At 47.0% G+C, this 12,631-nt stretch overlaps 1 protein-coding gene across 1 annotated transcript in view; it reads left to right on the top strand.

Annotated features, from left to right (window-relative positions):
• The first annotated feature begins 1,485 nt into the window (after positions 1 to 1,485).
• Positions 1,486 to 12,631, top strand: part of LOC149453251 (uncharacterized) — a 107,999-nt gene continuing 96,853 nt past the window's right edge. The window contains 8 exon segments of the mRNA XM_089688614.1: positions 1,486 to 2,109; positions 6,008 to 6,127; positions 6,325 to 6,492; positions 6,579 to 6,704; positions 6,788 to 6,944; positions 7,061 to 7,362; positions 7,470 to 7,605; positions 8,958 to 10,351. Coding sequence (XP_089544740.1) covers positions 6,014 to 6,127; positions 6,325 to 6,492; positions 6,579 to 6,704; positions 6,788 to 6,944; positions 7,061 to 7,362; positions 7,470 to 7,605; positions 8,958 to 10,351 — 2,397 coding nt within the window. The 5' untranslated portion in view covers positions 1,486 to 2,109; positions 6,008 to 6,013.

Genomic DNA, 12,631 nt, shown 5'->3' with positions numbered 1-12,631 from the left:
CTCACCCCAGACACCACCAAACTTCTTGTACACTCCCTGATTATTTCACGCCTGGACTACTGCAACTCTCTTCTCACTGGCCTACCCAAGTGCAGGCTCTCCCCGCTCCAGACCATCCTGAACTCAGCGGCCAGACTCATCCACCTCACCACCCGCTCCACCTCTGTCACCCCCCTCTGCCTCTCCCTCCACTGGCTCCCGATTGCCCAACGCATCAAATTTAAACTTCTAATCCTGACCTACAAAGCCGTTCATAACACTGCCCCTGACTACCTCACCAACCTGATCCCCAAGTACCACCCTACCCGTACCCTTCGCTCCTCACAGGACCTCCTTCTATCCTGCTCCCTGGTCTCCTCCTCCCATGCACGCCTGCAGGACTTCTCCAGGTCCACCCCCATCCTCTGGAACTCACTGCCCCAATCCATCCGACTGTCGCCTTCCCACCTCACATTCAGGCGCTCCCTCAAAACCCATCTCTTCAGGGTAGCCTACCCCACCCTCGCCTAACGGCCATTCTCCCTCATTCCTCCCACCACTTCATCCCCCTCAGCCACTTCATCCCCCTCAGCCACTTCCTATTGTTCCACTACCCCCTCCCTCCTAGATTGTAAGCTTGAAAGAGTAGGGCCCTCTTACCCCTCGTACGCTGTCTGTTTTTGCTGTACTGTGCCATGTATTGTCCCCCCTATTGTACAGCGCTGAGCAAACCATTTGGCGCTATATAAACTCGATGTAATAATAATAATAATATGTTATTATTAGTGTTTTGAATTTTATTCGTTGGGTGCTGGGAAGCCAGTGGAGGGATTGGCAGAGAGGGGTGGAGGACACGGGAGTGGAGGGATTGGCAGAGAGGGATGGAGGACACGGGAGTGGAGGGATTGGCACAGAGGGATGGAGGACACGGGAGTGGAGGGATTGGCAGAGAGGGATGGAGGACATGGGAGTGGAGGGATTGGCAGAGAGGGGTGGAGGACACTGAATGGAGGCCATTGGAGGGATGGGCAGAGAGGGGTGGAGGACACTGAGTGGAGGCCAATGGAGGGATTAGCAGAGAGGGGTGGAGGACACGGAATGGAGGGATTGGCAGAGAAGGATGCAGGACACAGAGTGGAGGCCAGTGGAGGGATTGGCAGAGAGGGATGGAGGACACTGAATGGAGGCCAGTGGAGGGATTGGCAGAGAGGAGTGGAGGACACTGAATGGAGTCCAGTGGAGGAATTGGCAGACAGGGGTGAAAGATACTGAATGGAGGCCAGTGGAGGGATTGGCAGAGAGGGGTGAAGGTCACTGAATAGAGGCCAGTGGAGGGATTGGCAGAGAGGGGTGGAGGACACTGAATGGGGGCCAGTGGAGGGATTGGCAGAGAGGGATGGAGGACACAGAGTGGAGGCCAGTGGAGGGATTGGCAGAGAGGGGTGGAGGACACAGAATGGTTGGTAACGTGGATGAGTCTGGATTTGTTGACATTCCTCACATGTCCATTCGGAGATTCGTATACATCCAGATCTCCGAAAATGAATTTTCGTTCCGAGAAACAAATTGTAAGGAACCAAAATGCACACATCTACAAATCATTCTCAGTTTATTATCCGTCTACAGAGAGGAAAGTCCTGGGAGGAGGTGAGGAGGATTCCTAGGAGGTCACATGACTTCATTCTTAACTCTGCAATAAAACCCTTAAACTATTCCAGAGTGGTGAGGAGGATTCTGGGACGTCCATAAAGTTAATTGCCAGGCTGGCTCTTAACAAAGGACTATAAGGTAGTGAGGAGAACATCTTGGAAGGTCATTAGCTCCAGCCAGCCATCAGCAGAGGACATCGCCCATCACCGTGCCTCCACCTCACTGCCTGACCACGGAGAAGAGCCGTGCCTCCACCCCACTGCCTGACCACGGAGGAGAAGAGCCGTGCCTCCACCCCTTTGCCTGACCACGGAGGAGAAGAGCCGTGCCTCCACCTCACTGCCTGACCACGGAGAAGAGCCGTGCCTCCACCTCACTGCCTGACCACAGAGGAGAAGAGCCGTGCCTCCACCTCACTGCCTGACCACAGAGGAGAAGAGCCGTGCCTCCACCTCACTGCCTGACCACGGAGGAGAAGAGGTATATATATATGTGTGTGGGTGTATATACAGTATATAGATTGAAGACAGATGAGTGATGGACGGGAAATATTTGTCGCCCAGACAGCAGATTGGGGTCACCATGGGCTCCAACGAAGCCTGGTAAGAAAACGAGGTTCGTCTCCCTTGAACCCTTTTTGTAGTCAGGTCCTGCGCTCCACTTTTAGGCCCCATTCACATCTGAGCGTAGCAGGAACACGCCTTCCCGCCCGCACTTCTTTTTGCGTCTTTGCAGCGTGTTCTCGGGCAGCTCATTCTGGTGAAACATCCCAAAGTAGCCATGGAGCATTTTTTGGTCGTGGGGCGTCACACGTTGTTTCAGTTGCCCTTTGGCATGTTTGTAGCGCGGTTTGTTGCGTCTTCTAACTGCGTTTGGGACGTCATTAAAAAACAATGGAACTAAAAGTGCAACTCGCGAGTGCAGCGCATTTCTGAAAATGTACCAACCACACCAATCAAGTCATATATTGCAGCTTACCTCATTATTAGATGTGGCAGCTGCATTAGTTTTCTTTTTTAGTCTTTTTTCCTCCTCTGTTTTCACCTGGTGATGTGGCCAGTAACACACCTCCTGTATTAGAGCGCCCCCTCTCTGTACAGTAACACTCTCCCTGTATTAGAGCGCCCCCTCTCTGGCCAGTAACACTCCCCCTGTATTAGAGCACCCCCACTCTGGCCAGTAACACACCCCCTGTATTAGAGCACCCCCACTGTGGCCAGTAACACTCCCCCTGTATTAGAGCACCCCCACTCTGGCCAGTAACACACCCCCTGTATTAGAGCACCCCCACTGTGGCCAGTAACACTCCCCCTGTATTAGAGCACCCCCACTCTGGCCAGTAACACACCCCCTGTATTAGAGCACCCCCACTGTGGCCAGTAACACATCCCCTGTATTAGTGCGCCCCTACTCTGCCCAGTAACACACCCCTTGTAATAGAGCGCCCCCTCTCTGGCCAGTAACACACCCCCTGTATTAGAGCGCCCCCACTCTGGAGGAAGGAGCAACAGACACACCTTTGCACAACAGCATTATCAGTCTGGAGGGGAGTGTTAGATGTATTAGCAGATTTATATATGCTAACAAACTGAAGCCAAACTCCAGATCACACTTTATAATCAGATACCGTAAGTTTTGTTTCCTTTTGGGATAAAGGTTTTACATAAACAATTTTTTTGTAAGCACTCCTGCCAGTGGGTAAATGGTTTGTCCCTACCCTCTCACTGCTACATCTGCAGGACAGCTTGTGTTGTTGAAAAGCAACAGCCATCATGTCTCATCAGCACAGGGAGAAGTGTTTTTGTGGCGACTAAGTATAACTTAGCGCTCATTCACACTTTTGGGGGCTTTTCTGACCCTCTGAAAAGTGATCTGCGGTAGATCACTTTTCAGAGGGTGGTTGACAAGGGGTTGGGAGACTATAGGTTTTAACCCTTAAAAGCCTGCAGGGTTAAATATATATATATATATATATATATATATATATATATATATATATATATATAATCTTTTTATTTTTTTCTATTCATTTATTTATTATTATTATTTTTTTTTTATTATTTGATTTTTTTTTAATTTTGGCATTGGTAAATGTCCTCTATGGGAATGCCCACCTACCCATGCCTCTTTTTTAAATAAAGCTTGCAAATGGGCCTTGAAAAAGGCTCAAAAACAGGACTCAGTGGGGTTTCAGCTTGAACCCTAGGCTAGTTCTCTCATCAATATTTATGAATTTAAGTAAAAAGTTTTTTTTTTTTTTTGCTTTTTTTTGTGGTTTCAGGCATAAAATATACAAACAAAAAATGTAATGTACCAAAAAAAGCAGCTGTCATTGTATTTAAAGAAACAGGCTGCGGTTGTAAAGATCTCCATAAGGTGGTGATCCTACTTATTGTGAGTGGAACGCACAGACAGGAAGTGATGTCGTCTACGCACAGGAAGTGATACCCAACAAGGACAGGAAATAAAATAAGAGAAAAGCAGTAAAATCCTGGCCGAGTCTCTGAAGAAGGTAGAGAGGAGACATTGCTGAGACTGGGAGAAGGTAATAAGACAAATATAATTTTTTGGGGTCTTTTACATGCTTTTTTATAAGCTCCTTTCTGAACTCTTCCCATACACATGAAAAAAAAGTGCTTTTGCAAGAGATGTGGAGAGAAGAGGGCAAATTTTTGAAGATCTTGGACTCGTTGATGTCATTTATGCTGCTCACCTCTTTGCTGGTCTTTTCTTTGGAGAGGCAGTCTCGAGTTTTTCATGCTTGGAAAGGAGCTGGTAGATTGAACCTACGGGACGTGTTACATCCTGATGGTTCCCAGTTCCTGTTCTCCATACTTCATTAGGGGTCTCGTATTTCAGAGTTACATTTTCTACAATACGGGCAACTGAGTGAACCTACGGGACATGTATGTCCTGATGGTTCCCTGTTACCATTCTCCGGACTTCACCGGAAGGTTGGTATTTCAGAGTTACATTTTCTACAATAGGCACAACTTGTTGAACCTACTGGAGGCGTTACATTTTCAACAATAGGCACGACTTCTTGAACCTACAGAACATGTTATGATATGTTCTGATAAAGACCCGACGACCCAGTTGTCGTTGTTTGGACATATTTGTCATTGAACACCCTTCTCTCCCAAATATCTATTCTCTATTCACAGTTGAATAACCTCCAAAATCCCAACAATCACCCTTGTGTTTCCAGGTGGGAAAGGGACCTTAAAAGCATAAAGAATGGGGGCTGCTGGTCACAAATTTGGTCTACATTGACTTTCTGCTCCATCGATATCCTCACAATTGAATCAGCCTTTCAAACTGCCATGAGGTGGCATCTGGTCCTGTCCCGCCTGGCACATCTTCACCCATCTGCCCCCATCACCTGTTTCAGGGGATGCTCTACTCCGGAAGACGTCCTCCATATATGGTGGACATGTCCTATGCTCTCCCGATTCTGGACAAAAGCCCTTAAACTCCTACAATCCATATTAACCTGCCCTTTCCCAAGAGACCTGTAGCATGTCCTTCTGCACCTGAAACCCCCGGGCCTCACCAAATATCATTTTAAACTGGCAACCTATGTATTACCGGAGGTAAAGCAAACCATAGCGAAATCTTGGAAATAACACTTCAAATCTTTTACAGAAGTTCACCGCCGCTTAATTATTTTTTTCAGTAACCACTTCCCTTCCGGCCCATGTTTATCAACGGCCTCCCCACCCCCTGCTGGTGTGCGCTCCCAGGGAGTGCGCAGCATTGCGATCTGGTCCCCGCTGTGTTTTCTGGATCGGATCGTTGTATGGGACCTCTGTGTGAGGTCCCGATCATGTGATCACTGATTGGCCAATCAGTGATCACATGAAGAGTAGTAAGCAAGATGTCACTTCTGACATAATTGCTTACTACTTGTGAAATATGTGAATGATCATAGAGGTCACATGGTACAGGGCTATTCACAACAGCCCTGTACCATGTGACAAGCTGTGACCAATCACAGCTCTCACAGTATTTCTCAATGGCTGCAGGAATGCAGCCAGAGAGAAGGAGAAATGATTGCTTTTACGCTGGGGGAGCGATTTTTGTTACTTTCCTTTATTATTAAAACCAACTAAGGGCTGCAGAGTAGGAGTATGAGGAACACGTGAGGTCCATAAAGCGGTTTGAGATGCCTGATTTGACCCTTCTATCCAAATCTAAAATTAGACGTTTTGGTTGAAGTCGCGTGTAAAAAGGTAATCTCTGATTTTCTTTCAGGGCATTGAAAAATGGGTCCTGTAGTATAGGTCCAAGAGAGACCTTTGAGAACTAGAGGAGCTCTGTGGAAACATCTCCATCCCAGTATAGTGCAAATAATTATCAATTTATTATTCGTTGACAGGGAGGAATGTCCTGTTTAGATCACATGACCAAATCAATACGGATGGACCAAGACCGAGGCGAAGTGACTGAGAGGATATTGGACCTCACGCTGGAGATCATCTACCTGCTGACCGGAGAGGTGAGGAGGATTTTGGGAGGTCACATGACATCACTCTCATCTCTATTAATAAAACGCAGACCTGACCGGAGAGGTGAGGAGGATTCTGGGAGGTCACATGACATCACTCTCATCTCTATTAATAAAACACAGACCTGACCGGAGAGGTGAGGAGGATTCTGGGAGGTCTTTAGTGAATATTTTCTTCTTTTACTAAGGACTACAAAGTAGTGAAGAACATTTCGGGTGATCCCTTAACACCCAGCAGCTGTCTTCATGGGACATCGCCCATCACAGTGCCTCCGCATCACTGCCTGACACCAAAGGGGAAAGAGAAGAAGATTCTAGAAGTCACCAAGAAGATGATGGAGCTGCTGACAGGAGAGGTGAGCGGTGCTGGGAATTCTGGGACATTCTCCAGTAACAGACAAGGGATGTGTCTGGATGGTGACTGTATCATTGTGTGTGTCAGGTACCTATAAGGTGTCAGGATGTCACTGTCTATTTCTCCATGGAGGAGTGGGAGTATTTAGAAGGACACAAGGACCTCTACAAGGACGTCATGATGGAGGGCCACAAGATCCTACGGCACTGCCAGGTAGAAGCCTAACAAGGTGTAAGTTGTGTTGGGGCCCGTAAAACGTCTGCCTCGTTACTGTTATTGTTTTCTTGTACATTCAGAGCGGAAGCCTGACTGATTATAATATTGTTGTAAAAGAAGAAGTTAATGATGAATTAGATGAGAATGACGACACAGATGAGTCAGAGTATTTAGAAGGACACAAGGATCTCTACAAGGACGTCATGATGGACGATCAGCCGCCCCTCACATCACCGGGTAAGAGGAGACTTTATTGGAAAGGAGAGAGTAGTACGGAGGGTCCACCTAGATCCCCCATCATCTGATAAACACATAGAAACAATGGATTCAGTCAGTGTGTGTGTTCCCTACAGATGGATCCAGTCATGGGAACCCACTAGAGAGATGTCCCCGTCCTCTGTATTCCCGGGATTCTACACAGGAAGGTCACACCGTCCCTCACCATCATCAGGTAGATGGATCCAGTCATGGGAACCCACCAGAAAGATGTCCCCGTCTTTTGTATTCCTGGGATTCCACACAGGAAGATCACACCATCCCTCACCATCATCAGCTAGATGGATCCAGTCATGGGAACCCACCAGAGAGATGTCCCCATCCTCTGTATTCCCAGGATTCCACACAGGAAGGTCACACCATCCCTCACCATCATCAGGTAGATGGAAATGAGTATATAAACCTAAAAATGGATTGTATCTTCTATTCATCTATGTGATCTCTTGTTCCTTCTTACAAGTTTGTTCTATCATCTTTGGGGTTCAGGATGAAGAACTGAAAGACATCAAAGTTGAAGGTAAAGAGGAAGAAGAAGAGACGTTGGTGACTAGAGATAAGCAGTCTATGGAGAAGGAGGAGGAGATGATTGAACAGAAAGAATCTTCTCTACATATGGACACAAGTAAGTCCTAAACACTAAACGCAGAAACAGTCCACATTTGTGTTCCACTTCTGAGTATAAAGTATGTATTTTCATTGTTAGATGGGTTGACACCCCCTACATGTCTACTGAGTTCACTTCAAAAAGAAAAATCCAATGTGGCAGTTGATCCAGAGGAGGGCAGGAAGGCCATGTAAAATTTGGCCCACTTTTCTTCAGGTTCAAAGAATCCCAAAAATAATTCAGATAAATCCCCACACCCACATTCTACAATGATTCTTCCTGCAAATATTAGAAGCTCTTCCAGTCAGTCAGAACACGTTCCTTTGGAAGACTAGTCTTCATTTTTTCAAGAGCTGAAAACATTTTCCCTCAAATACTTACTATATATTGTCCTGTTTGAGATAGAGATCTTCACATCCTTCAGTTTGGGAAAGAAATCCCTTCCCCTCAACCTCCTTGTGGTGCCCCCCCCCCCACCTCACCTCACATGATACCACAGTGCCCAGGGCAGCCGCCCCTCCTGCCCACCTCTTGTCCCTGCCCTGGGTCTAAGGAATACATGCAAATAGGTATAACCAGTACATGACCTCAGTGTCCTTGAATAATGTCAACAAGGTTGTGCAAATAACAAACGAAAAAGAAAAAGGGAGGAGAAACCCTTGGTAAGAAGAAAGAGAACGAGGGAAAAGAATGTTGGGAGGTGAAGGGGAGCATCACAGAAAGACTTGAGTACTCCTTCAACTTTGGGTAAGTAGAGTTGCCCCTCATAGATCCAGTAGACAGCGATCAAAATCCGAGGGCATGAATTTTGAGGTCCAAGGATCCCATGTTCTATGGAAGGTATGCATAGTGTCGATAAGTTTGACAGCCAATTTATCATTTGTGAGCGTCCATTGTACCTTAGATTTTAGGGCTTCGAGGGGGAGAACTTTCAGCAACCAAGCTCTGGATATAATTTGCTTGGTGGCTGTGAATATACGGGTCATAAGTTTTTAAATTGGAATTTGGAAAGTCCATCTGGTTTAAGCAGTGCCACATCAGGTAGCATCGGGATATCCAAGAGTATTCACAACATATGGTAGACTTGGGTCCATAGAGCATGAACAATTGGGCAGGTCCACCATACCTGGACATGAGTACCTGGTGTGACTTCCTCGGTGTCCTTGTGGTGAACCATCAGAAGTCTTCTCTTGATTGTAGACTTTGACAATGACATCCTACCACCCAAAGAGTGTTCTTCACTTGGCTAGATGCTATGAAGGAGTTGATCTTCACCATGAAAGGATTTCTACAATGTCCCAGATCAGCACATGTGATTTCTGAATGTAAGCTATGAAGAATATTTATATTTCAAAACTGTTTTCCAACAGGTGGACGCGATGTCCGGAATATCTCTGAGGAAAATCCCAATTCATCTTCCAATTGCAATGCAAATTATGACTCGGCACAACACTTTCCGGGAGAAAATGTTATTTCCCAGAATACACCGAGATCAACGGATCCCTCCAGTCTTCAGAAATCATCTGATAGATCCCAGACTGTAACTTCAGATACCCATCTAAGATCTCACAGTACGGAGAGATCAGCAGATCCATCGAATCTAAAAGAATCTTCCTCAAGCCAGGAAGGAGTTCACACAGGAGAGAGTTCATTGTCATGTTCGGTGTGCGGGAAATGTTTCACTAAAAACAGTGCACTGCTTAGACATGAAAAAAGTCACACTGGTGAGAGTCCCCATACATGTCCAGAGTGCGGGAAAAGTTTCATTCTGAAAAAATACTTGGTTATACATCAGAGGATTCACACAGGCGAATGTCCCTACTCGTGCTTAGAGTGTGGAAAACGTTTCACTCACAATGGAAACCTCCTTACACACCAGAAAATTCACACAGGCGAATGTCCCTACTCGTGCTCAGAGTGTGGAAAACGTTTCACTCACAAAGGAAACCTCCGTACACACCAGAAAATCCACACGGGCGAGCGTCCCTTTTCATGCCCAGAGTGCGGGAAATGTTTCAGTCAGAAAGCGAGTCTTCTTAGACACCAGAGATCTCACACGGGCGAGCGTCCCTATTCCTGTACGGAGTGTGGGAAATGCTTCACAGAGAAAGCAATCCTCGATAGACACTGGAGGTATCACACGGATGAGCGTCCTTTTGCATGTTTAGATTGTGGGAAACGGTTTATTGATAGGGGGCGCCTCAATTTTCACCGGAAAATTCACACAGGTGAGTGTCTCTATTCCTGTACAGAGTGCGAGAAATGTTTCAGTCAGAAAGCGAGCCTTCTTAGACATCAGAGATATCACACGGGCGAGCGTCCCTATTCTTGTACGGAGTGCGGGAAATGCTTCACAGGGAAACGAAACCTCCTTAGACACCAGAGGCGTCACACAGGTGAGCGTCCTTTTGCATGTTTAGATTGTGGGAAACGGTTTTTTGAGATGGGGACCCTCAATCTACACCAGAAAATTCACACGGGTGAGCGTCCCTATTCCTGTACAGAATGCGGGAAATGCTTCACAGCGAAACGACACCTTGATAGACACCAGAAGCGTCACACGGATGAGCGTCCTTTTGCGTGCTTAGATTGTGGGAAACAGTTTTTTGATAGGAGGGGCTTCGATCTACACCGGAAATTTCACACGGGTGAGCGTCCTTTTATGTGTTCGGAGTGCGGGAAATGTTTTGTACACAGAAAATACCTTTTGGCACATCAGAAAACTCACAGATGCTTACAGGACAGGGGGAATGGGAACCCCTCATAACAGGTTTGTAGACCTAAAAAAATTTAGAGATATAAATATACCAGGAAACGTTCATAATCCCTCAACCTGAGATTATCGGGGGGGAGTATATACTCAAGTAGCGCCCCCTGTGTGCCACAAAGCAGATGGGGTGATGCAACAATACTAAACTGTGATTGAACTGCCAAGTGCCTGCAGGGGAGCTATACGGTCCCTCACACCCATTCAAAGTGCCCACCAACTGTGGTAATCCATGGGCAACATGGCGGCCCATCAGCAATCCTGACAGCAGGTAGCCAACAAGGGTGGGTGACTTACCGGCAACCATGACCATAGATACAACCGTACCGATACCACCGAGGAATCCATGGCAAAAGAACCAAGATGAAGATTGGACCATCCCACCCAATCAGGACTTCTCTTGCATCAATGGACCTTTTCCATAAGTTGCCGTCGGCTACTTCGTAGATTTGCTCCACTGTAGAAGCTGGCTTTTCATTGGTCCGGACCATGTATAGTTAAATAATAAAATCTACACCCCCCCTTGAGGGTGTAGGGACCGACGTGAATGTACAATACGTGCGTAAATTGACGGCCCTATATAAGAACCTGAAATAAATAAATATTTTTTTAACTGTAATTGCACAAGATTTGGTTTCCACAAAAGCTTCGTTTTTATTGTTTGTTCGTTTGTAATAAAAAATAAAATAAATAAATACATGTTCTGATTTTCCATAATAAATAGGAATGCTCCACACTTTGCAATGCTCTGTTCCGAGTCCATCTCGTTGGGTTACCAATGACCATCGTTTTCGGAAGATAGATGATTGGAATAGGCTCGGTTCATAGAGAGTCCTCTGTTGGGGTTCCATCGGTGAGAAGGAGAGTCTGGAAGGTTCCATTCCTCATGTGTATCAGTTGATAAAGGAAGGAGAATGAGGGGCTGGTTGTTGGGGGCTGACTTGAAGACAACACAGGAAGGAGAATGAGGGGCTGGTTGTTGGGGGCTGACTTGAAGACAATACAGGAAGGAGAATGAGGGGTTGGTTGTTGGGGGGTGACTTGAAGACAATACGGGAAGGAGAATGAGGGGCTGGTTGTTGGGGGGGTGACTTGAAGACAATACAGGAAGGAGAATGAGGGGCTGGTTGTTGGGGGGTGACTTGAAGACCATACAGGAAGGAGAATGAGGGGTTGGTTGTTGGGGGGTGACTTTAAGACCATACAGGAAAGAGAATGAGGGGCTGGTTGTTGTGGGGTGACTTGAAGACCATACAGGAAGGAGAATGAGGGGTTGGTTGTTGGGGGGTGACTTGAAGACAATACAGGAAGGACAATGAGGGGTTGGTAGTTGGGGGGTGACTTGAAGACAATACAGGAAGGAGAATGAGGGGCTGGTTGTTGGGGGGTGACTTGAAGACAATACAGGAAGGAGAATGAGGGGCTGGTTGTTGGGGGGTGACTTGAAGACAATACAGGAAGGAGAATGAGGGGCTGGTTGTTGGGGGGTGACTTGAAGACAATACAGGAAGGAGAATGAGGGGCTGGTTGTTGGGGGGTGACTTGAAGACAATACAGGAAGGAGAATGAGGGGTTGGTGGTTGGGGCGTGACTTGAAGACAATACAGGAAGGAGAATGAGGGGCTGGTTGTTGGGGGGTGACTTGAATACAACACAGGAAGGAGAATGAGGGGTTGGTTGTTTCGGGGTGACTTGAAGACAACACAGGAAGGAGAATGAGGGGGTGGTTGTTGGGGGGTGACATGAAGACCATACAGGAAGGAGAATGAGGGGCTGGTTGTTGGGAGGTGACTTGAAGACAATACAGGAAGGAAAACGAGGGGCTGGTTGTTGGGAGGTGACTTGAAGACAACACAGGAAGGAACATGAGGGGCTGGTTGTTGGGAGGTGACTTGAAGACAATACAGGAAGGAGAATGAGGGGCTGGTTGTTTGGGGGTGACTTGAAGACAATACAGGAAGGAGAATGAGGGGCTGGTTGTTGGGGGGTGACTTGAAGACCATACAGGAAGGAGAATGAGGGGTTGGTTGTTGGGGGGTGACTTGAAGACAACACAGGAAGGAGAATGAGGGGTTGGTTGTTGGGGGGTGACTTGAAGACAAAAGAGGAAGGAGAATGAGGGGCTGGTTGTTGGGGGGTGACTTGAAGACAATACAGGAAGGATAATGAGGGGTTGGTGGTTGAGGGGTGACTTGAAGACAACACAGGAAGGAGAATGAGGGGCTGGTTGTTGGGGGGTGACTTGAAGACAACACAGGAAGGAGAATGAGGGGCTGG

This window comes from Staurois parvus, unplaced genomic scaffold (assembly GCF_062004578.1).
Source record: "Staurois parvus isolate SC_StPar_1 unplaced genomic scaffold, SC_StPar_1.0 ptg000449l, whole genome shotgun sequence".
NCBI lineage: Eukaryota > Metazoa > Chordata > Amphibia > Anura > Ranidae > Staurois > Staurois parvus.
Note: the sequence above shows the minus strand (reverse complement) of the source record. Positions and strands in the feature narration are given on the sequence as shown.